We start from the raw sequence: 25544 nt of genomic DNA, 5'->3' as shown, positions 1-25544 counted from the left end.
TTATTTAGTATATAGCATGTACAGAGCGCGGAGCTTAACAAACGTGCTCCAATGGTGTATTATCGTCGACAAATTCACCCAAATCGATTCTCAATTTCCTGTTGAATTGCTCGAACAGGAAGCCGAGACAACTTTGAGTGATAGCGGAGTCGAATCTACCCTTGCTGAACTCGTCGCGGATGAACGCGTGCTGGGCAGCCAGGATTTCCAAGAAAGTGAACTTTACTCCGTGGTCTCTGAGAGTCTTTCTGATCAGATCGCGGCCTTCCGGATCGACATGGGTGTCCGCAGTTCCGAAGATCAGGACCATTTCCTGGTTATTACCCAACTCCTTCGAAACACGTTCCAAAGAATTGTCGTCTTGGCCCAGCCCCAAGGTTCTCGAATGGATGTCGGTAGGGAAGAAGCATGTTGCACAGGTGACCCTCTTGTCCAGCAGCGCCCTAAAAGCCAAATGGCCACCTAAACACATCCCCGTGGACCCAACTCTCTTACCATCAAACTGCGGTAGCTGGAAAAGAAGATCGCAACACAGTTTGTTGTCTTCATCGTACGATTCTAATGGCTTCTTGATCTTGTACTCGTTACCGATATCGGTACCCTGAACGTCATAGGGCAACGCTTCAGGACCCATGAAGTTGTGGTAAATGGCAGGTGCCACCACAACGTAACCTTCAGACGCAATTCTTTGGCCAAAACGGCGAACCGGCCCCGTCACTTGGTAAATTTCACTGTACAGGATCACTCCAGGAAACTTAGCCTGCGGATAGCCTGCTATTTTGGGAGAATATACGTAGATACGCAAAGTGGTGCCGTATGATGTCTGCACATCATGGAAGGTCTCAGTGATCAACATTGTTTGTTTTACTTACTACAATGAGATTACTGCGGCGTAATTTTCAGACTGACCCTTCTTTTATATAGTTCTTCCTAGTGAGGTTTTGCCGATAAAATTTCCCTCTGCTCTTCGCAAAGCACCCAACAACAAAGGGAAAAAGCTAGAAACATGGCAAGGGAGACACCCACTGAAAGCCACTGCGATACCCATATTTGGTGGTAGCGTGACATCAAAGGGTAGGTTACATGATCCAGTTAGAGCATCTCGCCATCACTTATTGATTTGTCCTACATCCGTTCATAGCAACATTTTTAGTATATTACCCGAATAACCGCCGATGCTTCAAGCAGAGAAGAAAGAAAAGAACCCACTCACTAGCAGAACAAAAGGCCATAATACAAAAATCTCTATACCTCCTGAGAGAACCGCCCACTACCGCCTACATGTCAACTATGTCAACTATGTCAACCCCAGCCGCAGAACAACGCAAACTTGTCGAGCAGCTGATGGGCAGGGACTCCAGTTTCCGCCACAACAGGTATTCGCATCAAAAAAGAGATCTCGGGCTACATGATCCCAAGATCTGCAAATCATACCTTGTAGGCGAGTGCCCCTACGACCTATTCCAGGGCACCAAGCAGAGCTTGGGAAAATGCCCCCAGATGCATTTAGCCAAGCATAAAATTCAGTACGAGCGAGAGGTCAAGCAGGGCAAAACGTTCCCCGAATTCGAAAGAGAATATCTTGCCATTCTGTCCCGGTTTGTTAACGAGTGTAATGGGCAGATTTCCGTAGCACTGCAAAATTTGAAACATACCGCCGAGGAACGAATGAAGATCCAGCAGGTTACTGAAGAACTGGACGTCTTGGACGCGCGGATAGGCCTAATGGGACAAGAGATTGATTCTTTAATCCGTGCGGATGAAGTCACTATGGGTATGCTGCAATCAGTCAAATTACAAGAACTGATTAGTAAAAGGAAAGAGGTTGCCAAACGTGTGCGAACCATTACGGAGAACGTTGGCCAGAGCGCCCAACAAAAGTTACAGGTGTGCGAGGTGTGTGGGGCATACCTGTCACGTTTAGATACAGACAGAAGGCTTGCTGACCACTTCTTGGGGAAAATTCATTTAGGATATGTCAAGATGAGGGAGGATTATCATCGACTAATAAAGAACAACCAAACGCCTAACACCAATAAGACGGCCACTGCACTACCCGGAAGACACTTTGTGTAGAGCCATCCAAAAAAAAATAATACCGGAAAAATTTTGTTCGAAGGAGTGCTGGTGAAAGAAGAAGTAGGTTCGGAACATTGTGAATATCACACACATACCTCTGCATATTTTGTTTCCTGATAAGGTAGGCCTATTTTTTCTTTTCTAATTAACTTTTTATTCGCACTATTCTTTTTTTCTCTGCAACCTGAAAAATAAGGAACGACACAATTGAAATGTTTGGAGTACGTTCAGGCGATAATAACAGTGGATTTACAAGCCTTACTTCGCAAGCACCACAAACGACTCCGATGTTTCAATCACAATCTCAGTTGCAAGCACAGCTGCAACCACAACAGCAGCAGCAAAGCTCGCCATTCAATGGACCGTTTGGTGCTAGTTCTTCACGATTTGGGACCTCACTTACCAATACCGTAAACATCAATAATAATAGTAGTAATATTAGTAGTAATAGCATTAACAACAACAATGTAAACAACAGCGTCAATAACACAAACCAACATAGCCAAGGGAATAATCCTAGTTGGGTGAGTAATCCAAAAAAGAGATTTACTCCTCATACGGTGATAAGAAGAAAGACAACAAAGCAAAATTCCTCATCTGACATTAGCCAGAATGATGAATCATCTTCCCTGAATACTTCAATGAGAAATTTCAGTAAGCAGAATCAGGATTTCAAACATAATGAAAGAAACAAATCAGCAGCAAATAATGACATCAATTCTCTATTGTCAACCTTTAATGACATTCCACCCACCGTTACTTTACAAGACTGGCAACGTGAGGATGAATTTGGTTCTATTCCATCTTTAACAACCCAATTTGTTTCCGATAAATACACAGCCAAGAAAATTAATAGGCCAGCTTATGATTCCAAGAATACTCCTAATGTTTTTGATAAGGACTCTTATGTTAGAATAGCAAACATTGAAGATAACCATTTAGATAATAATTACAATACCGCCGAAACAAACAATAATAAAGCCCATGAAACTTTTTCCAAGTCTTCTAGTTTAAGCGCAATTATCGTTTTCGGCTATCCTGAATCAATTTCCAACGAATTAATCGAGCACTTTTCCCATTTTGGTCGTATCATGGAAGATTTTCAAGTACTGCGGTTGGGTCGCGGTATTAGCCCCAGCTCTTTCAGAATATTCCATAATCGTGATACAAACTGTGATCAAAATGATCCTACTGCTAACAAATCTATTACCTTAAAAGGGAAAGATAATGAAACGAGCAACAAAAAATATCCAATATTCACCGGTGAAAGTTGGGTTAAGCTCACTTATAACTCTCCATCTTCTGCTTTGAGAGCACTGCAAGAAAATGGAACCATATTTCACGGCGCTTTAATTGGCTGTATACCATATTCAAGAAATGCGGTAGAGCAACTAGCCGGTTGCAAAATTGATAATATTGACGACATTGGAGAATTCAACGTTTCTATGTATCAGAGCTCCTCCACACCATCAACATCGAATACTCCATCGCCACCAAACGTAATAGTAACTGATGACGCTCTGCTGAGAGAAGATGTTAATTCTCCTGCCAGTAATGTTGGTATTGGAGCAAAAATTTCAAGTCCAAAACTAGCAAATTCTTTAAATAAGCGGCTAGATGTAATAGATGGCAAATTGCCATTCATGCAAAATACGGGGCCGAATTCGAATATTCCCACTCTGTTACGAAGCTTGGAATCGAAGATGCGTCAACAAGAAGAAAAATACAGAAATAACGAACCCGCCGGATTTATACACAAACTGAATAATTGGTTATTTGGTTGGAATGACTTATAGCGGAGTTTGCCCAACTGAAAATTCATGAACATTTAAAATATTTAGTACATCGCGATACGTAATCAATTTGATAACTTTTTCAAACAGCATTGTCACTTTTTGTTTATTATTTTTTACAAAACTATACATACTTAGACATAATTCTGAAACGATCTATTTATTTTTTGTGATTGTTCTTCTTTTTCTTTGGAGAGCGAAGAATGGCATCAATATCATCCTTATTCAACGCATTGAATTCTGAGCCTTCAAAACTTTTCTGCCTTGTGCTTAAAGGCGTTTTTCTTAGGGGACTCAACGATTTTGATGTGTTTTGGTCTTGATTCGGCAGGTGAGCTCCATCCTTCTTTAAATTTTGATTTAACGATAGTTGAACAAAATCATTATTTGAACCTTTCTCCCTCAAATATGGGATGATTTTGGGGGAATAACGAAAACCAATAGGATAGGTGTGATTACCAGGTATCTGAGAAATGCCTTCGCGGACCTTCATTCCGGTTTCTCGTGACTCTGGCACATTTTCAGTCATCTTAGGTAATGCCTCAAACTCCTTTTTTTTGTAATTATACACTTCTCTAATTTCCTCTCCACGTAGTGAATGAGTGGTGAATATTCTTGGTGTTTTAGGTCTAGTTCCTATAGCAGATGATAGAGTATTTGTGTTGCCGTATTCATGTGTTCGTGCTATTATATGCTTGTCCTCATACTCTTGCAAAGCCGCACTTGATAAGATCAAGTCATCGTCCACACTTCTCTGAAATCTCTTAGTTATGACATAATCTAGAATATATTGATGGATGATTATGGCAATTGCTGTCGTAAACGTAACATCAGAAAAGCTCAAAAAAACAATTGCCGTTGGTGAAAAAGACACGAAAAGATTAATCATGAAGTTAGTCGGAGTCCATTTTTTCAACTGATAAAATATTTCATCTTCATCTTGATCAATATAAGGTGCATCAGTATGAGATCCTCTAAAAAAATGCTTTAACATAGACCACAATGACTGCTTGTAAATATCTTCATAATATTCTTTACTTAAATCGCTCAAGTTATGTTTAGTCAAGTTTGGAGAATCGAACTCTTTTTTCAAATGGAAGAGATTGTAAGTTTTAAGGTATCCAAACATGAACTTGCAGCTTACATACAGGTTCAGAGACAGCAATATGAAAATAGTAAACTTGAAAAGATTGTTCATAAACCTTAGAGTAACGAAATACCAAGATTGGAATGCATAAAATTGATTATTGTCTTGAAAGCTGGAGGATATCTCCCATAAATAATCAAACTCTTTTAATTTGTTGGATTTAGAAAGATCGAAAGCACCTGACTTGACGTTTAGTTTGTAATAATTGGGCTTGATCAAATTGTCCTGCAAAAGTCTTGTAACAAAAAAAAGCACCGTTAAAAAGTTCCCTAATGGCTTAGCTAGACTTTTAGCATGTGCATCCCAGTTGATCATTTCTAACTTTTCATTTATTACCAACTGCAAATCTAAGGGAGAAGTGATTAGCTGATACCACCTCTTAATCGATGCATATTTTGATTCTGTTTCCTCACCAATTAACTCCGAGTCGTCATATGCTTCATTTATCATACCATCAGAATCCATTTCACTGCTGGACATATATGTAAAGTTCCCCGGTTGTGTTAATGTTTGTCAGGCTATTCGTTTCACTACCCTGTAAGTAATGCCAGTCAAACCAGAATATAAAAAAAATTATCACTTGTTTCAACAGCCTCACGCCTTTTAGTACGGTATCAACTCCTTTCTTTGTCTGTTGGTGGGCTATTTTTCCCTACTTTCGCTAATGAAAAGGATCACTATTCCCGTACCCTGCTCTGATTGAACATGAGGCTCAAAACAGTGGTAGCTTAATCCTCTATTCTTTTATAACTATATCTAGTCATCGTTAGAGATCTCGAAAAAAAGCTGTCTAACATTGTACCTAATCATTCCTTTCGCATAAGCTGTTGCCTGATTAGGAAAGTTTCAAGCTAAAACACGCGAAAGTGGTTAGGATACACCAAGCAAGGGTCCATTTCATCGTCGTTCTTATGCACAGACAACTGCGTTGCTTTTAGATCTATAAGAAATCAAAGCGTATGCAACAGAGAGTAGGAAGGTCCATAGCCAGGGCTAAATTTATAAACTCGGCGTTATTAGGAAGGAAGAGATCAGTCATGGAGAAAATCGTCGATGTAGCGGATTTAGATTCAAGTAAAGCAATCCAACCTTTGATGAAGGAACTAGAGACCGCCACTACAGAAGCACGGCACAAAGTGCTACAAGGCGTATTGGAGATCTACGATGGTGAAGGCGTTAACAAACCTACTCTCACGAAAGATTTTCATAAAATGTACTTAGATGTTGCCTTTGAAATATCGTTACCTCCACAAATGACAGCACTAGATGCTTCTCAACCATGGATGCTATATTGGATTGCTAATTCTTTGAAAGTGATGGACAAGGATTGGCTTTCAGATGACGTCAAAAGAAAAATCGTGGATAAGCTATTTACTATTAGTCCTTCAGGAGGACCCTTTGGCGGGGGTCAGGGCCAATTATCTCATTTGGCGAGCACTTATGCTGCGATTAACGCCCTGTCCCTTTGCGATAACATAGACGGATGCTGGGACAGAATTGATCGAAAAGGAATTTACCAATGGTTACTATCTTTGAAAGAGCCTAATGGAGGATTCAAGACTTGTTTAGAAGTTGGAGAAGTGGATACAAGAGGTATATACTGTGCATTGAGCATTGCAACGCTTTTAAATATCTTTACAGAGGAGCTTGCTGAAGGTGTGTTGAACTATTTGAAAAATTGTCAAAACTATGAAGGTGGATTCGGCAGTTGTCCTCACGTGGACGAGGCGCACGGAGGTTATACTTTCTGTGCCACAGCCAGTCTAGCTATTTTGGGGTCTATGGATCAAATAAACGTTGAAAAGCTATTAGAATGGTCTAGTGCTCGTCAACTGCAAGAAGAACGAGGATTTTGCGGAAGAAGCAACAAACTCGTTGATGGTTGCTATAGTTTCTGGGTGGGAGGCTCGGCTGCCATCCTTGAAGCTTTAGGATATGGTCAATGCTTCAATAAACATGCTCTTCAGGACTATATATTATACTGTTGCCAAGAGAAAGAGCAACCTGGCTTGAGAGACAAACCAGGGGCCCACCCAGACTTTTACCATACAAATTATTGCCTATTAGGACTCGCTGTGACGGAGGCTTCATACAGTTGCGCTCCTGATGATCCTCCACATTACATCAAGTGTACTCCAGACCGTCTAATTGCATCATCTGAACTTACCGATGTCAACCCTGTTTATGGTTTACCAATAGAAAATGTAAAGAAAATTATTCAATACTTTGACTCCAATTTACCTTCCTAAAGTTAGCCACATATTAAATTCATATACGTATTTAAACTCCTTAGGTAGTCACTGTCGTCCCAATTTCTTTCTCTTACGTCGCAATTAGCCTTTATTCGACACTTCGGTGACCGTTTTTTAGAACGACAATAACAGGGCGAAACCTTATTGTAACACATCCTTGCTTATTTTTACGTAGGAAGCAAGAGGTGAAAGCAAATTGAATAATAACATACGACCGTTTTCTCAGGTTTTCTTTAAATTCACCAAACGACTAAACTACAGTTCAAGGGCACCTAATAAACATGGATATATTTAGGCATACTTTTGGAAATAATGATGAATCCTTTATTCGAATCCCAGGAGCTTTTAGGGAAGAACCGCCTGCTGATTTGGATGGAAGAACAGAAGATCAAAACAACAATACAAACGAACCTGCACAGGACCGAGGTGGTCGCTCAAAATCAGTACTTCATTTTTTATTCCAAGCTCCCTTGATAGTTCTTTATTATTTATTGAATTTCATCGTCCGGAGTTCACGTCTTTTGAAACCTCTACTAAGGCTTCACGGATTCTATCAAAGGAAGCATAATCGTTTACTAGATCATAGTTCCCAATTACACCGTCTTCTGGAAAACCTAGAGAACGAAGCTCAAGCTGTAACATGCTCTGAAGCTAACGGGAGCACTGACGATGGTAGCAACAGCGAAAGTACGAGCAACAATCAAAACAGTGGAGTTCAGTTTAGCTTTGGTTCTTTGTACAATCCAGAAAATGGAACATTTTCCAAAAGCATTATGCAAAACAGTTATACTGAATTATTGGATGCTTGTAGCGCGCAAGTAAAATTTGGGGTCATTTATTTACATGATCCGCTCTTAGATAATCATATGGACTACGTTAATAAAATATTGTGTTCAGAAGCTTTTGTTAACATGATAAGGAAGTATCAGGTGTTACTATGGTATGGTGACGTTACTACATCCGAAGGGTTACAAGTTTCCAATGCACTAAAAATTAGGCAATATCCTCTACTTGGAATAATTTCTTTAAAGGCTGAGAAGAAAATAGAATTAATTGCAAGAGTCGAAGGCTCTATTTCTAACTATACGACTCAAGATTTGGAGACTATATTTTCCAAGAATTATCCTCGATTAATTCAACTGCGTCAGCAAAGGCAGAATATTGAAATGCAAAGGTTAATAAGGCAACAACAGGATTCCAGATACCAGGATTCTTTAAGGCGTGATCAACAAAGAGATTCAGAAAGATTGGAACAGACCCGAAGAGATCAGAGGGAACTAGAGCACCAAAGAACAGAAAACCAATGGCTATTGTGGAGGAAAAGCCAGCTGAAACCTGAACCATCCCCCGGAAAAGATGCAAGCAAAGTTGCAATCAGGTTAGAAAATGGCCAGAGATTAGTGAGAAAGTTCGATGCGTCTTTGCCGACGGAAGAAATATATGCATTCATAGAATTACAGTTGCATGGCTTGTTGAATTCAGAAGACGATGACCCACCCGTAGACCGACCTGCTAATTACCAGCACCAATATGGTTTTAAATTGATCACACCAGTACCAAGAAGGGAAATTGGTTTATCCACTACAATATCTGACGTTAGTGGTATATACCCATCAGGGAATATTGTAATGGAACGCCTGGACGAGTGAAAGAAATTCTAAAAATACTCACGTCAAAACGTTTATTCTAAAGTATAGTTAAATTTATATCTACACAACATTATGCAATTAGTCTTTTACATCTACATTGCCATCCTTTAATCTACAGAATAAAAGATAACAAGAAATGGACATGCCTTTTGACTCAAGTGTCACATGCCTCAATTTTTCTTTGTTACTTTGTTTTTCTTACTTGTCTTACCACTGGTACCATTCTTGCTCTTCTTTTTCTTCTTCTTGATCAGATTTTGCATACCTCCCTTGAATACAGATGAATATTCTTGCCAAAATTGGTCTAACTCGCTTGCCTTCACCACCGTTGAGCATTTTGCTTTCTTATCGCGCGAGCCGTAAGACATTCTGATTAGTAATGGGTATTCCCTGTCAGATCTCGGGGCAACCGTGACTTCAGAAGCTTTTTTAGATACATCATAGTCAGGATGATTGGTAGTATCAAATTCAAGATTTCCTTCCACAGGATCGTGTTCTATGAGTCTTTTGGCCGTTAGACGCACAGTTATATGTTTCTCATTTGCAGTCTTGAAAAATTCCGGAACTTTTGATAAAAATTCACTTGGTGATAAACAGCCAGAATTTGCCATTGGTTTAGGTTGAGAAGAAAGCTGCACTCCCTGATCTGAATTGTTAAGAAGAGATATGTATTGCCTACTTGTACATTTAATATTGATGTCAAGTATGGCTCTTTTTTCAAGTCAGAAAAATCTTATCCTTTTGCACGGGCGAGGAGGTAAAAACATAGAATTGTTCTTAGATGCAGTCTTTATCATTAGCTGAAGTTTGCTATGCCTACATTCGTTTCTCCTTCTCCCTAAAATGCCACTTAGCGATCTCGAAGATCCGCGATAGATAAAGTCACCATGTCCATGGCTTGCCTTTTAGCATGTTTAACCTGAATCACATTTTTTTGTTATTAAAACATCTTGTTGTATTTGGTAATATATAGATGTATACATTGCTTAATACGGAACATTTTCGTATTCATTAAAGTCATTCAGTAAAAAAAGTAACGAAAAGATAAGATAAAAAAGTGCTGTAACCAGTTATGAACCCTTTTTCATGTATATCTAGACTATTGCGCCAAGTGAGCTCGAATAGAGCTTTCAAGTCGATTGTTAATAAATGTTCAACCTGAATACAAGTGGGCGAATCACTATTCAATGTTTAATTCATAGTGACTATCAGCTAGTAATAGTGAATTACAATAGAAGTCCCAACTTCCTAACCACTTGGACCTCTTACACAAGTTACTCGACCATCCAGTAGCATAAATTAGTGGTGAATGCTCGTTGAAGAAATGAAAACATGCAATCGTAAAAATAACCACCACTATATAACCAGTATTGTTTCTTTTGTTAGAAATGTAGGTTGAAATTAGGTCTAAAGCATGACCAAAAGCCAGAATACCAAAATAATAGGCCGGTAAATAGTCATACAAAAATAACTTTTGCCCCGCAAAGAAGTAAGGGAGATAATGGGCGACAAAGCCTGATAAGTACTGGAAGACCTGGTAATGGAAATTTATGATATGCTTATTCTGTAAAATGTTCGCACCTAATTTCCATGCAAGAAGTTCAACGGCTACCCCAATGATGAATGTACAAATAAATGCCGTAACAGACCACCACAAAACAGCGTTACCTAAAAAGTATACTTCTCTACCGTTTTCATTCCAAAAATCAATACCACGCAACATAAGGGGCCAAGTCTTCGGTTCAGATGAGTAGGCATGACTAGTATCCATATAATTGTTGAGGTAAAACATAAATTTGTGAATAGCAACAAACTTCTGCCAAAAACTCATTTTTTTATAAGAGACCTTCTCTGGATTTGGTAGAGAAACCTCGCTTTCATTTTCTTCAATATACCATGAAGTCAAGTCTTCTCTTGCAAAATATGCACATGTAACTTCTTGCTGTCCAAATCCCCACTCCGGAAGTTTTTCAGGATGTGAAAACAAGTAACAACCAGTTAGATAATGTTTTATTCTGAATTTGGTTTCGATAGCCCTAATATGTTCCTGGGCAGGGCCAGGTTCTGATCTTTTTTTATCGATTTCAATAATCCAATCATCATTTATATCACCTTCGAACCCTTCATAGCCATAGCAAGACACCTCTTTTTGCCAATCCGCATTTTGAGAGACAGGAGGTTTGTGGTCATGTGAGTGTAATCTGCAGCCGGTTCTAAGGTGTCTTAGTTTGATTATGGTACCGTCCGTTAAATTTTGGAAACTTGTGACATTATCATTTGGACGTTCAGCTAACTCGATAATCCATTTGTTATTTTGGTCGAAGTGAGGATACAAAGAAACTTGTTGTTGCATGGAACCAGCTGGATAATTGTGGAGATGAGAGTGCAAATAACCGCCTGCCGTTCCAACATGATTCAATGAAACAGCAGAACCCACTGCTACTTCTGCTACAGTCTCCTTAATAACATTATTGAATTTTAAAGTTTTTCTAAACTCAGCAGGAAAAAAGCTACTACTAATACCATTTGCGTTTAATGTCTTGATATGCAGACTGAAAATCAAAAAATAAATGATGGTTGGAATACCTAATAAACAGGTAAAGTGAAACGCCACATATTTGACGGAAGAACCAATGGATTTTGACAAATCGCCGATCATAAACCACACTCTCCAAAGGACAATGATACCAGCCCATGCGATCGTAAAGAGGCCAGCCCATTTTGAAGAGACTGCAAATCCTAATGCAATACTCGCAGCAACCAACGACTTTTTTGCTTTATATGAATTTGGCAAATAAAGTTCCGATCTCCTAAAGAAATAAACAGCACATGCCATGAAAAAGACAAAGGGGCCCTCTATCAAGGTGAAGCGAGACATCGTTACGAAAGAGTTCTCAATTGCAAAACATACAGTACAAATGGCGGCGACCGCAATTTTCACACCAGAAACCCGTAGCGTTAAGTATAATACCAGAACGGACATGATCCCTAGAGTAGCAGAAAAGAACCTCATCGCGATGTATGGAACATTTGCGGGGTACTCAGTTCCAATGTCCCCATAATTGAAAAATCCTTTGAATCCAAAAACAGATGACACGGCTGCGTATAGCATTGTTACTAAGGGAGGATGAACATCGGTGAAGAAAACGTTATTCACGTACTGAGATACAAAAGTACCAACTTCATTTTCACCAAAAACAACACTATTTGGTAGGGAGATATTGCGTAGTCTAACGATAGCAGTAAATATCAGAAGAAAAGCAACTAGAAGCTTCTCCTTAGGTGAAGTGACTGTTCGCAATGAACTCAAATTGTCGCAGGGATCTGTTATGAGAAAAGATCTTAAAGGGCCGCGTTTAATAATCACATTGGGGACGGGGTCCACCTTCAGCAAATGCTCATTATTCATCTTCAAAGCAGCTATGACCTTACTCACCTGCTACAATTGTTAAACAGGTAAAAATATTCTCGGGAAAGAAGAAAAGAAAGGGGTCTGTGCATAATATGTACTGCGCTTCTGTTCCTTTTCTATTGTTCTCGAATACCTGTTCGATAGACTTTTCGTGGCTCGTAAACGAGTTTTTTAAAAAAAAAAACGGTGTGAAATAACAATATCACTGAAGTTACTCGCAGATCACGTTAATTTAAGCGAAGAATACGTGTCTCTAAACGCTGATGGGCGATATAGTGCAATTTCAAGATATTTTTTATTCATAATGTTTTTTTATCTATTTTCATTTTAATTATACGCTTGAGAGCTTATAGAAAACTTTACATAAAAATGTGGAGAGCACTGTAAATTTATTCCAGAACAGCTCTTTTTTCTACTTTTAAAATGTTGGCTCCTTCTTCCTCCAACATCTTTTTGACAACTTCGGGATCTAGCTCATTACCTTCTGTGTCCTTGAAGATTTTCTTGCCATCTTCGTTCATGAGATCTTCGTATGATGGTCCGTCTCCTTCTATAGTGATTTCTTCAACAGTACTAGTAGCAGCAGGTTGAGATTCACGTCTAGTTAGGGTTTGGTTTTTGTATTCTTCCAAGGAAGAAAAGTATGTATTACAATTGTAGTCCCAACCAGACAACCACTGCGATTTTTGACACAATTCTTGAGTCCATGGAGTACCATAAATAATTGGGCTGAAGCTCTTGAAGAAATACGCAGAAGCGGCAAGGAAGGCGATCAATACTGCATAGCCCATTTGTCTCTTGCTACGGAAAACATAAGAAACTATTATGTCTAAGGCGTGGCCAAGGGCAAGGATACCGAAATAGTAAGCAGGCAGGTAATGATGCAAAAACATTTGACGTTGCATCAAGAAAGATGGAGCATAATGGATGGCAAAACCCAATAAGTAGTGAATAACTTGAACGTGGAAGTTGACAACCTTAGAATCCTTCAAAATTGGTTTACCTACTTGCCACGAGAACAATTCAGTGATAACAATCAATCCGAAAATGCCAATGAAGGCGGTTACTGCCCACCATACGATGGCATTGCCTAACAAATAAACATTTCTGTTATTTTCACCCCAGTAACTGATACCACGTAGCAAGAATGGCCACGAGGTTGGTTGAGATTCGTAGACATGAGGTTCGACCAAATTCTTATTAATATGCCACATCTTTTTATGTGATTCAATAAATTTGGAGATGAAGCTTGCAGGTTTATAAGAGATACGGTTGGTATCTTCTGGCAGCAATGGGTTACTGTTGTTCTCGACGTACCACAACGTTAAGTCATGTCTACCAGAGGAGGCACAAGTAACTTCTTGTTGTTCGAACCCCCAAGCTGGCAACTTGACTTCATGAGAAAACAAATAACAGCCAGTCATGGCATGTCTCAATCTGAATTTGGTGTCCAAAGCTATAACCCGTTCTTGGGCAACTCCAGGAGCAGAATTCTTTTTATCAATCTCAACAACCCAGTCATCATTTGCATCACCGTCGAATCCACTGTAACCATAACAAGAAACTTCCTTCTGCCAGTCGCTGCTTTCTGAAACAGGTGGCTTATGGTCATGAGAGTGTAACCTGCATCTCGTAACGGTGTGGAATAGTCTAACCTTTGTACCATCGGTTAAGTTCTGAAAAGTTGTTAAAGACTCGCCTGGTGCGTTGTAAAGTTCCAACAACCAATCATTATTGGCATCCATGTGAGGATATAAAGTGATTTGTTGTTGTTCCGAACCCGCTGGATAATTGTGTGAATGAGAATGCAAATAACCGCCCATGGTAGAGAGATGACGTAAACTGATGATAGAACCAATGCCGACATCAGCAACGACATTTTGTGGGATCTTATTGTTCTTTAATGTAGATCTAAATTCAGGGGAAAAGAAACTTGCACCATCGCCGTCCAAAGATAGTGATTGGAAATGGATATAAAAGAAGATCAGGTAAAGAGCAAAAGGCACACCCAATAAGAAGGCCAACTTGGCGAATACCACTTTGAAGATTGACTTGGAAGATTTAGTCAAATCCCCAATCATGAACCATAGTCTCCAGATACATAGAAGGCCTACCCATGTAACTGTGAAAAGGCCAACCCATTTGGATGAAGAGGCCATACCAAGGGCAATACCGGTGGCCAGCAAGGACTTGTAAGCATTGAGCGAGTTGGCAGGATACATTTCGTACTTCTTAAAAGAGTAGACTGCAGCAGCAATGAAAAACATCAATGGGGCATCCAATAGAATATAACGAGAAATAGTCACGTACGAGTTTTCAATGGCAAAGCAGATGGCGCTGATCAGCGCAACCCACATACGAACACCGGAATAACGTAAAGTCATGTACATCAAAAGCACGGTAAGAGCACCCAAAGAAGCAGAGAAAAATCTCATCAATACGTATGGCGTCGTAGATGGAAAGCTGTCACCAATGTTTTCGAAGTCAAAATCACCTTGAAATCCACCAAGCGATGCCACACCAGCATACAACATCTTAGCAAGAGGGGGGTGCACATCCATGAAGTAAGTGCCCTTAATGTACTGCGAGGCAAACCCACCAAAATGTACTTCATCGAATACCACGCTGTCGGGCCATGCCAGACCGTGCAATCTGACTACCGCCGTAAAGATGGCGAGACAGGCCACTAACAGCTTCTCTTTAAGAGTGACCATGGTTCGCAATGAGGCCAATTCGGCACTCGGATCAGTAACAATATAGGGTCTTACGGGGCCCTGCTTGATATCCAGTTCGGGCACGGGATCATCCTTCTCCACACGTTTGTACGTTTTCTCTTCCGACATGACCGTGCTTGTAGCTGTTAGCTGTTTCTTAGTAGAATCTTCTTCCTTTGTTACTACCTCGCTTTAACAATGCACCTCTTTGTTTAGTTCTGCTGCTCGAAAATAACCCAAGATCTGCTTAGAACGCCAAACTCTTCTTCGACACGTGTCGAGAAAAAAAACGCAGCGAAAAAAAAAAAGGTACACATAGTCACAGTATACGAGACAATGGGCTGGGTAACGCAGAATGATTTATATTTTCTTTGGTTCCAAGGGTGGCAAAAGTTGTTAAAAAGCGTAGTTAAAGCAAAGATCGGTTAAACAAAGCCAGTTAATAGGGGCGCTGAAAGGAAGCAATTGACAATTAATTTATAACGGGGTACTTTATGTCTGTTCCGGGTTCAAAATTGAAAGAGGCCAGGAAACTGGTCAACGAAAAACAGTATGATGAGGCTGAACAAGTCTATTTGAGCCTGCTAGATAAAGACAGTTCACAGAACAGCACAGCCGGTGCTAGTGTGGATGACAAGCGTAGGAATGAACAGGAGACAAGCATATTGGAATTGGGGCAACTGTACGTGACTATGGGCGCAAAGGACAAGTTGCGTGAGTTCATTCCTCATTCCACGGAGTACATGATGCAGTTTGCCAAATCCAAAACGGTAAAAGTGTTGAAGACGTTGATTGAAAAATTCGAGCAAGTGCCGGACTCCTTGGATGATCAGATCTTTGTGTGCGAGAAAAGTATCGAGTTTGCCAAAAGAGAGAAAAGGGTGTTTTTGAAGCATTCACTGTCGATCAAATTGGCCACATTACACTACCAGAAGAAACAGTATAAGGACTCATTAGCATTGATTAATGATCTATTGAGAGAGTTCAAAAAATTGGATGATAAGCCCTCCTTGGTGGATGTGCACCTATTGGAAAGTAAAGTTTACCATAAACTGAGAAATCTAGCTAAGTCCAAGGCCTCATTGACTGCAGCAAGGACTGCTGCTAACTCCATATACTGCCCTACACAAACTGTTGCGGAGCTGGACTTAATGAGTGGTATCCTGCACTGTGAAGATAAAGATTACAAAACTGCATTTTCGTACTTCTTCGAAAGTTTTGAAAGTTACCACAATTTAACTACGCATAATTCCTACGAAAAGGCATGCCAAGTCCTGAAATACATGCTATTGTCTAAGATCATGCTAAACCTTATTGACGATGTAAAAAACATTCTAAACGCCAAATACACAAAGGAAACGTACCAGTCTCGAGGCATTGACGCCATGAAAGCTGTAGCTGAGGCTTATAACAACAGATCGCTTTTAGACTTCAATACAGCGCTAAAACAATACGAGAAAGAGCTGATGGGTGACGAACTGACAAGGTCCCATTTCAATGCATTATACGATACTTTATTAGAGTCCAATCTGTGTAAGATTATTGAACCATTTGAATGCGTGGAAATATCTCACATTTCCAAAATAATCGGTCTGGATACTCAACAAGTTGAGGGAAAACTCTCCCAAATGATACTAGATAAGATATTCTACGGTGTTCTAGATCAAGGTAATGGCTGGCTGTACGTCTATGAAACTCCGAATCAGGACGCTACATACGACTCTGCATTAGAATTAGTCGGGCAATTAAATAAAGTCGTCGATCAATTATTCGAAAAAGCAAGTGTCTTGTACTAGGTTTATATACATATACGTACATATGCGTACAAATACAAGAGTAAGTATTACTGAATAAACTTATAAAACGCAGAAAATACATCAGTATGTTTTTTTTTTCTCTTAAGAGAGGAAGGAGTTTAATCAAAAGCGCCGCTAAATAGAAAACAGTTGATGCGAAGGTTCATCAAAATAAGAAGTTTTTACTAGCTCCAAGTGGCAAGCATTCTAGAAAGCTAATGTCAAATTTTGGCAGGAGAACTTGGAATAGAGAGGAGTACGCCGAGCAGGCCAGAAGTGGCTATGACGACCAATCCTTAAAGGCTACATTAACTTCGACAGAATTGCAAGCATTGAAATCTAAATATACGAACTATGATCGTTTAATCAAAGGCTCACTAAAAGACCTCAATAAAAGGAAGCTTGCAGCAAATACGGACACTTTATCGTCTTTCAAGAGAGGAAAGAAGTTCGGGTTTTACTGCGATATTTGTAACCTAACTTTCAAAGACACGTTACAATACATCGATCATTTGAACCACAAAGTACATGCAATAAAATTTGAAAACCTATTCGATGAACCATTAATTATAGATATAAGGGATAATGATGACGTACCGCAAGAGGAATTTGAATTATGTTATCATAACTTGGTAAAAGAATTTATCGAGGTGAATTCTACAGAGATCCAGTCGAAGAGGAAGAGATTTCTAAACGCAGGTATGGACAAGTCGAAGAAGATGGTTACTAAGCCTTCTATTGAGAATGAATCAAAGGTTAGTCAAATGATGGGGTTTGCCAATTTTGCCACATCCAAAAAATGAAAAACCAAACAATAATAAGTAAGCATAGTACAAGCATAGAGCACATTCAAAGCCAGGACTCCATTCAGATCGTTAGATATATCTTTTTTTTTTTTGTATATAAACCCTTAATTAAAACAATATACGCAAGAAATATTTACTTTCAAAATTCCATTATTGGACCGGAACCAATACTTCTCCAAGTGGTCATATCTACGTTCCACTGGCGCCATTTATCCAGCATAAGACGATCCACTTCCATATTATTCTCACGAGTCATCTGTGTACCAGAATTGTTTACGGATTGTGAGGGAGTTAAATTATTGCTTGAAGTGTTGAAATCCGCAAATTGAATAGGTGTTGTTGTGGCATTTCTCGCTGATTTAGTTTCTGCCTCCTTTAGTCTTTGCAGGGTGGCAATTAGTTCATCCTTTGTAGTTTGCAAATCGTTTTGCAAACTATTAATGATATCTTCCTTTTCCTGCAATTGATCTTGCAGGTCATCTACAGTAGTTTCATTTTCCATATTCAAAAACTTAAGTTGTTTATTTTCTTGCGTGAGCTTCTCATTTTCCGCCCTTAGTTTGATCAATTCATCTTCTTCTTTTTTCTTTTCAATTGTGGTCAAAAAGTCAGATTCTTGATTGTCGTCATTAGCGAATAAATCGTCTGTCGTAGCTGGTGAGTTTGAAGGTTCCCTTTCTTCTTGAGGTTGTATAGTTTTCTTTTCCTCTTGTGGTTCTATGATCTTTTCGACGTCTGCCGCTTGTTCAAAGTTGCTACTTCCTACAGCTCCTTGAACTTCCCCTTTTGAAGTGTTTTCTGCACTATCCTCTTCCACATTCGCAAAAGTACTGTTACCTTCTTCAGTCTCTTTCTCTTGTGTGGCCGAGTTGTTTGATTTAACTTGTCCTATTTCTTTTTCTTCAGCCTCTTCATTCTCCTTATTACCTTCGGCATCTTGATCGTTGTTTTCACTTTTTGTGAGATCAACTTCTACTGTCTGTTCATGTGCGAGCTCTTCTGCTGGTGTGCTCTCCAAATCAGGCGTTTCGGATCCTATAGAGCCAGTAGCGTTGCTATTTTTATTCTTCTTACCTTTACTCTTCTTATTTTTCTTTTTCTTCAATTCTTCTACTCTCTTCCTAGCTTCTTCCAATTGCTTCATACGTTTAAGTTCATCAGACTCCTGTTCAGACATTGCAACTATTTAATAATGTGGCTCAATCAACTCGTTTTTCAATGTAAATTACTACATCTCTCCTTTATCATAAGATCTTTATAATAATAGTACTAATTAATGCTGGGGAATTCTCAACCATTTTTTTTTTTTCAAAAGCGAAATGGATAAAACGGTGGCGACTTCAAACAACTTGAGGGAAACCACCGCAGCATTGAGCAAAACGACAAGAACAAGAAGATCATCACATTGTAATTATGGATTTAACCGTGGAACCTAACTTGCACTCTTTAATTAACTCAACCACTCACAAGTGGATTTTCGTTGGTGGTAAAGGTGGTGTTGGTAAGACTACTTCATCATGTTCCATTGCTATTCAAATGGCTTTGACTCAGCCCAACAAGCAGTTCCTATTGATCTCTACTGATCCGGCCCATAACTTAAGTGACGCATTTGGTGAGAAATTTGGTAAAGATGCCAGAAAGGTGACAGGCATGAATAATCTATCATGTATGGAAATCGACCCATCCGCTGCTTTGAAGGATATGAACGACATGGCAGTTTCTCGCGCTAACAATAACGGAAGTGATGGTCAAGGTGACGATCTAGGAAGCTTGCTTCAAGGCGGCGCTCTTGCAGATTTGACCGGTTCCATTCCAGGTATCGACGAAGCTTTATCCTTCATGGAAGTGATGAAGCACATCAAAAGACAAGAACAGGGTGAGGGTGAAACCTTCGATACTGTCATTTTTGACACTGCTCCAACTGGCCACACACTAAGATTTCTACAACTGCCAAATACTTTATCCAAGCTTTTGGAAAAGTTCGGTGAAATTACTAACAAATTGGGTCCAATGCTAAACTCCTTTATGGGCGCGGGTAATGTCGATATCTCTGGTAAATTGAACGAATTGAAGGCCAACGTGGAGACCATCAGACAACAATTCACAGATCCTGATCTAACAACTTTTGTTTGTGTTTGTATCAGTGAATTCTTGTCGTTATATGAAACTGAAAGATTGATTCAAGAATTGATTTCCTACGATATGGACGTTAATTCCATCATTGTTAACCAATTGTTATTTGCTGAAAATGATCAAGAGCACAACTGCAAAAGGTGTCAAGCAAGATGGAAGATGCAAAAGAAGTACTTAGACCAAATCGACGAATTGTACGAAGACTTCCACGTCGTTAAAATGCCATTATGTGCCGGAGAAATCAGGGGATTAAATAACTTGACAAAGTTCTCACATTTTTTAAACAAAGAATATGACCCTGTTGCTGATGGCAAAGTCATCTATGAGCTAGAAGATAAGGAATAGAAGCCCCTGAGTACCATAAATAGATACATACGACATATAACCATAGAAAAATAGCAGTACAATGGTATGCGTATGAAAAGAAAATATTCACGTAACGCGACGCGTTTGTTTACTTTTTTCCGTTTTATTTTCATGGTATTTTTTCAATGATTTTGAAAGATTATTAGACATTGTTGAAAAAGGAAGAAACGAGAGCCCCTAATAGTCGAAGGAGCGAGTAGAAGGGGCTTACGATACAGCAAAAAAGGCACTTTTATAGCGAGGATGAGTTTGGCCACGAAAAGGGAGCACTCTGGTGAAATAACAGACCCTTCATTCAAGAGGCAGCAGCGAAATAACAAGCTCAGCTCAGAATATACTTGTCTGGGCCATCTGGTGAACTTGATACCCGGTAAGGAGCAAAAAGTCGAAATAACAAATAGAAACGTTACTACCATCGGTCGGAGTAGGTCGTGCGACGTCATACTGAATGAACCTGATATCTCGACTTTCCACGCTGAATTTCATCTGCTGCAAATGGATGTGGATAACTTCCGAAGAGATTTGATTAATGTTATTGATAAGAGCAGAAACGGGACCTTCATTAATGGTAACCGTTTGGTGAAGAAAGATTACATCCTAAAAAATGGCGATAGAATTGTCTTTGGCAAAAGTTGCTCCTTTTTGTTCAAGTACGCATCTTCATCGTCTGCTGATATCGAAAATGACGACGCAAACGCAGGTTCAGAGAGTCGTTCATATAAGAACGACGATGAAGTTTTCAAGAAACCGCAAATAAGTACTGCAAGTAGCCAAAATGCTATTACTGGTTCTGCCATTAGAAAACCAAATAAGACAAAGCCTGTCTCGTTCTTTGATAAATACCTATTAGGTAAAGAATTGGGTGCAGGACACTATGCCCTAGTGAAGGAGGCTAAAAACAAAAAAACTGGTCAACAAGTAGCGGTGAAAATATTCCACGCTCAGCAAAATGATGACCAAAAGAAGAATAAGCAATTTAGGGAGGAAACTAACATTCTAATGAGAGTGCAACATCCGAACATTGTTAACTTACTAGATAGTTTTGTAGAGCCAATCAGCAAATCTCAGATCCAGAAATATTTAGTGCTGGAAAAAATCGACGATGGTGAATTATTCGAAAGAATCGTCAGAAAAACATGTTTGAGACAAGATGAATCGAAAGCTCTATTCAAACAGTTGCTAACCGGGTTGAAGTACCTGCATGAGCAGAACATTATTCACAGAGACATAAAACCAGAGAATATTTTATTGAATATAACAAGGCGTGAAAATTCAAGCCAAGTCCAACTAGGCCCATGGGACGAAGATGAAATTGATATCCAAGTTAAAATAGCGGACTTTGGCCTAGCAAAATTTACAGGAGAAATGCAATTCACAAACACTCTTTGTGGTACGCCATCTTATGTAGCGCCCGAAGTTCTCACAAAAAAAGGATATACGTCAAAAGTAGATCTTTGGAGTGCTGGTGTCATATTGTATGTCTGTTTATGCGGTTTTCCTCCGTTCAGTGATCAATTGGGGCCACCTTCATTGAAGGAGCAGATCTTGCAGGCTAAGTATGCCTTTTACTCTCCGTACTGGGATAAAATCGATGATTCAGTGCTACATTTGATATCCAATCTTTTGGTCCTAAATCCCGATGAAAGGTACAATATTGATGACGCTTTGAACCACCCTTGGTTCAAGGACATACAGCAGCAAAACTCGGTCTCGTTAGAATTACAGCGTTTACAAATTACCGACAATAAAATACCCAAAACATACTCTGAATTATCTTGCCTCTGAAAATGAGAGTATTCCTTTTGAAAAGTTGTTTGAATCAGGATCTTTTTAGGTATTATTTATATATACACATATATACCCACCAACATGCAAAAGCTTATTAAACTTTTTTAATCCTGATGTAATATTTCACCCTATTGTTTGTTACCATTTGCTTAATTGCTCTACTTTCTCTTGCAGCTCTTTCTTAACCTTAACACGCATATAAAAAATGTCACAATTTTTATTTGAGCACAAAACTTCACTATGCAAGTTACCTGCGCACCTTTGACATTGTGTCCATAGTCTTGAGTATTTTTCCTCCAAGTCTCTGACATCGTATAATGCTTTGATGTATAATTCCCCAGACCTTGCTAAACAGTTTGAACAAAGAGGACCTTCACCTTTCCTCAATGGACCTTTACAACTTTTACAAGCTTCCACTTTTTTGATGAAACTCATCAAGCCCCCCTTTTGAGAGCCGGTGTTAATTTTAATGGATTTCACAACGAACATACCGTTTGCCTGTTTGTCGCCAATAATAGGTGCAACAATACTAATGATTGGATTTTGTAATTGATTAGTTAGATAATAGCGCGAATCCACTTGAATATTGTTTTCTAATACAAATAATGGATCTTCTGCTCTATTGTAAAGCTTATCATTCCCACCTATAATGACATAGTCCACACGATCACCAACATTTGGACCGACACCCTCTCTCCTCTTCATACGTTCGGCTAAAACGGCGTGTGGTTGTGGATTTGTGTAATTTGGTGCCAATGTCTTTGATATAATTAACTTAGAAATATCCACTCTATTATGCAGAATGTCATTTATAGTCTCTCTCACAAAAGCCAAAGCACCATCTACATTTCTTTCAATTAAAATCTTCTTTAAAACTTTGTTCATAACAATAGAAACCAAGGAACATGAATCACGGCGAACAGAAGCAAGGCCCTTTTGGTCCAACTTATCAAACTTGTCAGGATTAGTCCAAAACAAACCTGCATAACGTTTTTTATTAATCAATAGGTACGGGAAGTATGCTTTTTCAAATTCTAAGTTAATCGGGTGCTTAAATAAAGTAGAAACGTATTTGGCAGCTTCTGTACCAAGATCCATAGCTTCCTTTAGATCTGTTGTACCAAACTTCACCATAACAGAATCAGTATCACCGTAGACCACAACAGCATCGTGCTTATAACCATTCTTGATACAATATTTTTCTTGAACTGCGTTTTTAGTTTTTAGGATCATGGTACGACCATAAGCCGTAACAGATGAAGAAATGGCCAAACATGGCAATTTACCGACCGTAGCCCCCGTAAAACCGTAGACCGAATTAGCTGAAATCTTCAAAGCCAACTGCCTACCATTTAAAACATCCCTTTTGAATGGATCCTTCTCATCTCGTAGGTCTTTTTTAGCGCGTTTTCTAGCGCTGATCAACTCATCCAGAATAATTGGCAATATACCACGCCTCCTTTTTGCAGTAACAAAATAATCTCCATTCGGTGTAATGACGTAGTCTTCATCAATTTTAAAACTCAACCTCTCTACAGTCGCTTTATTACAAAGTGTTGTATAACACAGGTTGTGCGCCATCATAATACTCGGATATAAAGAATTGAAATCTAACGTTGCAATCGGTACATCATAATATCCACGAATAGGCTCAATAACAGTGGCACCTTCATATTGATCATCAGAGGCCTGAGATTGCATGTTAGGTATCACGGTATCAATCTCCAAACATTTTCGAAATAGTTGGGAAACAACTTTGATTTGCTGCCCACGAGCTAGTAAATATGAAAACGGCACACCTGTAACACGAGCCATTTCAGTATAATTAACTAGGGCCATTAATTTTTCCATGAGTCTTAGAGGTAAATAAGCGTCTTTCAAACAGTAGACAGCCAACCTTCTTCTTGTTTCACTATCGCCGTTTTGTAGATCAGAAATGATACTGTAATGGACATCCTCCTTCTGTTCACCTAAAAAGTGCGCCGAGACTGCATTCAACGTGTACGATCTTAGTTTGTACTCACGTTGGATAAATTGCAAAAGATCCAACTGTAATCGGCCATCAATATTGACATTTTTGGTTTCCCTGGTACCATAAGCTTTCGAAGAGAATACAGACTCTTTAATTTCTTGTTTAACGTTTTTCAGCCTCCCAAAATATGGGAAATCATTCACCTTCAGCGCCTTTGCACGGTTTAAAAGGTAGGGTATATCGAAATTTGTGGTATTGTAACCGATAATAACGTCAGGATCAGCTTTAATGATGAAATTACGCCAATTGCTCAACATTTCCTCTTCTGTGGCATGCGAAAAAATCATTGAACCTGTTATGGGTGAGCATGTATTTAGAGTAAAAACATTACGAATGAATGGTTTCTTAGCGCCAGCAATACTTACGACGTTGGCAATTTGGATGACAGGATCATATTCAGGTTCCGGAAAAACACCAATCCTACCAGCACACTCGATATCAAAAGACATTATACGCAATGGGGCCGTATGAGACCAATCGCCTTCAGCAGGGTGCGCTACTAGGTTACGATAATTGATTGAAACTTCCAACTGACAAGAGGAAACTCTGTTATTTGGTTCAATCATCGCATATTTTCCTTTTGGCAATGTTATCCAGGACATACCAACGATTCCACAGTCTACCATTAACCTCAAAGTATAGGCGATATTATCATAAGTTGTCGTACCGTTAGAGAACCAAGAGTTGAAAGAAAGGTGGCCTCTCTCAAATGCGGTACGTAATTTGTTAACCATGTGCGGATAGGTGACATAAACTTTCCAAAACGGTAATCTGTTATCTCCGGAATAACCCCAAATAGACTGTTTAGATACAACTTCAATCGAATCCACGGAATGATCAAATGTCTCGTTTAAGTAGTGAACAAACTTATTAATCTGCTCTTGATCGTCAGCATCGGAAGAATTGGGCGCAGGGATGTACAGATAGTTTTTAAATCCTGTAACATTACAAAGTACAGAGTGGCCTTCGCTGGTGACACCAAAAAACCTTACCACGGTGGATGTATTTTCATCTTTCATACCATTCAGGACGCTCTGTTCAGCATCAATCTGTTGGAAAGAAATATCATACACATTTGGATCAAAATCGGCTGGAAGCTTTTTACGTTCGAATGATGACAGGTCGTGCTCCTCTTGATCGGCAATATCATGTTCCATTTGCGATAGCTCTCGTTCAAAAGTAGACTCTAACTGCGTACCCATTAAATCTGTATCCTTTGCTTTGAAGCCTTGACTATTATACTTTCGAAAAGAATCACTAGGAATAATTTCTATCGTTGAAACAGGTTCACTTCCAACACCGTGATCTATTGATTGTCGCTTGATCTTCTTTTCTAATTGGGGAGTATCTTCATCATCGATCTTCACATCAACCATGGGAAGAGATCTTTTTTCACTCATTGTTGTGCCTATATGTGTAAAAATTTATGCTTAACAGTAAATGCTCAATATCTATTTTCTATATCCTTAAAAATGCCCTGAATTATTAGTACTGAACATTTGTTCTTTATTAGAGAATAGCAGATGTCCACTTTGAACATTTCATTCAATAAAAAGCTACGCGTAACACGAAAAATC

At 39.2% G+C, this 25544-nt stretch overlaps 15 protein-coding genes across 15 annotated transcripts; 8 read left to right on the top strand and 7 right to left on the bottom strand.

Annotated features, from left to right (window-relative positions):
* Positions 1-34: 34 nt before the first annotated feature.
* SPAR_D01490 (carboxymethylenebutenolidase) lies at positions 35-856 on the bottom strand (the record flags this gene model as incomplete). Its single annotated transcript, XM_033909291.1, has 1 exon — positions 35-856. The coding sequence occupies one exon, from the start codon at positions 854-856 to the stop codon at positions 35-37; it is 822 nt and encodes a 273-aa protein (XP_033765182.1).
* Positions 857-1281: 425 nt separating this feature from the next.
* LUC7 (Luc7p) lies at positions 1282-2076 on the top strand (the record flags this gene model as incomplete). The annotated part of the gene is made up of 1 exon (XM_033909290.1): positions 1282-2076. One exon carries the CDS (start codon positions 1282-1284, stop codon positions 2074-2076), a length of 795 nt encoding a protein of 264 aa, XP_033765181.1.
* A 215-nt stretch (positions 2077-2291) lies between these two features.
* Positions 2292-3875, top strand: ASM4 (FG-nucleoporin ASM4; the record flags this gene model as incomplete). Its single annotated transcript, XM_033909289.1, has 1 exon — positions 2292-3875. One exon carries the CDS (start codon positions 2292-2294, stop codon positions 3873-3875), a length of 1584 nt encoding a protein of 527 aa, XP_033765180.1.
* Positions 3876-4032: 157 nt separating this feature from the next.
* On the bottom strand, positions 4033-5499 carry NUR1 (Nur1p; the record flags this gene model as incomplete). Its single annotated transcript, XM_033909288.1, has 1 exon — positions 4033-5499. The coding sequence occupies one exon, from the start codon at positions 5497-5499 to the stop codon at positions 4033-4035; it is 1467 nt and encodes a 488-aa protein (XP_033765179.1).
* A 479-nt stretch (positions 5500-5978) lies between these two features.
* Positions 5979-7268, top strand: RAM1 (protein farnesyltransferase; the record flags this gene model as incomplete). The annotated part of the gene is made up of 1 exon (XM_033909287.1): positions 5979-7268. The coding sequence occupies one exon, from the start codon at positions 5979-5981 to the stop codon at positions 7266-7268; it is 1290 nt and encodes a 429-aa protein (XP_033765178.1).
* Positions 7269-7552: 284 nt separating this feature from the next.
* UBX3 (clathrin-mediated endocytosis regulator UBX3) lies at positions 7553-8920 on the top strand (the record flags this gene model as incomplete). The annotated part of the gene is made up of 1 exon (XM_033909286.1): positions 7553-8920. One exon carries the CDS (start codon positions 7553-7555, stop codon positions 8918-8920), a length of 1368 nt encoding a protein of 455 aa, XP_033765177.1.
* A 170-nt stretch (positions 8921-9090) lies between these two features.
* On the bottom strand, positions 9091-9531 carry SRP14 (RNA-binding signal recognition particle subunit SRP14; the record flags this gene model as incomplete). The annotated part of the gene is made up of 1 exon (XM_033909285.1): positions 9091-9531. The coding sequence occupies one exon, from the start codon at positions 9529-9531 to the stop codon at positions 9091-9093; it is 441 nt and encodes a 146-aa protein (XP_033765176.1).
* A 569-nt stretch (positions 9532-10100) lies between these two features.
* On the bottom strand, positions 10101-12329 carry PMT5 (putative dolichyl-phosphate-mannose-protein mannosyltransferase PMT5; the record flags this gene model as incomplete). The annotated part of the gene is made up of 1 exon (XM_033909284.1): positions 10101-12329. The coding sequence occupies one exon, from the start codon at positions 12327-12329 to the stop codon at positions 10101-10103; it is 2229 nt and encodes a 742-aa protein (XP_033765175.1).
* Positions 12330-12721: 392 nt separating this feature from the next.
* On the bottom strand, positions 12722-15175 carry PMT1 (dolichyl-phosphate-mannose-protein mannosyltransferase PMT1; the record flags this gene model as incomplete). Its single annotated transcript, XM_033909283.1, has 1 exon — positions 12722-15175. The coding sequence occupies one exon, from the start codon at positions 15173-15175 to the stop codon at positions 12722-12724; it is 2454 nt and encodes an 817-aa protein (XP_033765174.1).
* A 365-nt stretch (positions 15176-15540) lies between these two features.
* On the top strand, positions 15541-16842 carry RPN6 (proteasome regulatory particle lid subunit RPN6; the record flags this gene model as incomplete). The annotated part of the gene is made up of 1 exon (XM_033909282.1): positions 15541-16842. One exon carries the CDS (start codon positions 15541-15543, stop codon positions 16840-16842), a length of 1302 nt encoding a protein of 433 aa, XP_033765173.1.
* Positions 16843-17060: 218 nt separating this feature from the next.
* Positions 17061-17645, top strand: SNU23 (U4/U6-U5 snRNP complex subunit SNU23; the record flags this gene model as incomplete). Its single annotated transcript, XM_033909281.1, has 1 exon — positions 17061-17645. One exon carries the CDS (start codon positions 17061-17063, stop codon positions 17643-17645), a length of 585 nt encoding a protein of 194 aa, XP_033765172.1.
* A 142-nt stretch (positions 17646-17787) lies between these two features.
* Positions 17788-18825, bottom strand: BUG1 (Bug1p; the record flags this gene model as incomplete). Its single annotated transcript, XM_033909280.1, has 1 exon — positions 17788-18825. The coding sequence occupies one exon, from the start codon at positions 18823-18825 to the stop codon at positions 17788-17790; it is 1038 nt and encodes a 345-aa protein (XP_033765171.1).
* A 236-nt stretch (positions 18826-19061) lies between these two features.
* Positions 19062-20126, top strand: GET3 (guanine nucleotide exchange factor GET3; the record flags this gene model as incomplete). The annotated part of the gene is made up of 1 exon (XM_033909279.1): positions 19062-20126. The coding sequence occupies one exon, from the start codon at positions 19062-19064 to the stop codon at positions 20124-20126; it is 1065 nt and encodes a 354-aa protein (XP_033765170.1).
* A 264-nt stretch (positions 20127-20390) lies between these two features.
* Positions 20391-21932, top strand: DUN1 (serine/threonine protein kinase DUN1; the record flags this gene model as incomplete). Its single annotated transcript, XM_033909278.1, has 1 exon — positions 20391-21932. The coding sequence occupies one exon, from the start codon at positions 20391-20393 to the stop codon at positions 21930-21932; it is 1542 nt and encodes a 513-aa protein (XP_033765169.1).
* A 141-nt stretch (positions 21933-22073) lies between these two features.
* Positions 22074-25367, bottom strand: POL3 (DNA-directed DNA polymerase delta POL3; the record flags this gene model as incomplete). The annotated part of the gene is made up of 1 exon (XM_033909277.1): positions 22074-25367. The coding sequence occupies one exon, from the start codon at positions 25365-25367 to the stop codon at positions 22074-22076; it is 3294 nt and encodes a 1097-aa protein (XP_033765168.1).
* Between the last annotated feature and the right edge of the window lie 177 nt (positions 25368-25544).

Source organism: Saccharomyces paradoxus, chromosome IV (genome assembly GCF_002079055.1).
Source record: "Saccharomyces paradoxus chromosome IV, complete sequence".
NCBI lineage: Eukaryota > Fungi > Ascomycota > Saccharomycetes > Saccharomycetales > Saccharomycetaceae > Saccharomyces > Saccharomyces paradoxus.
This window is presented reverse-complemented; position numbering and strand designations above follow the sequence as displayed.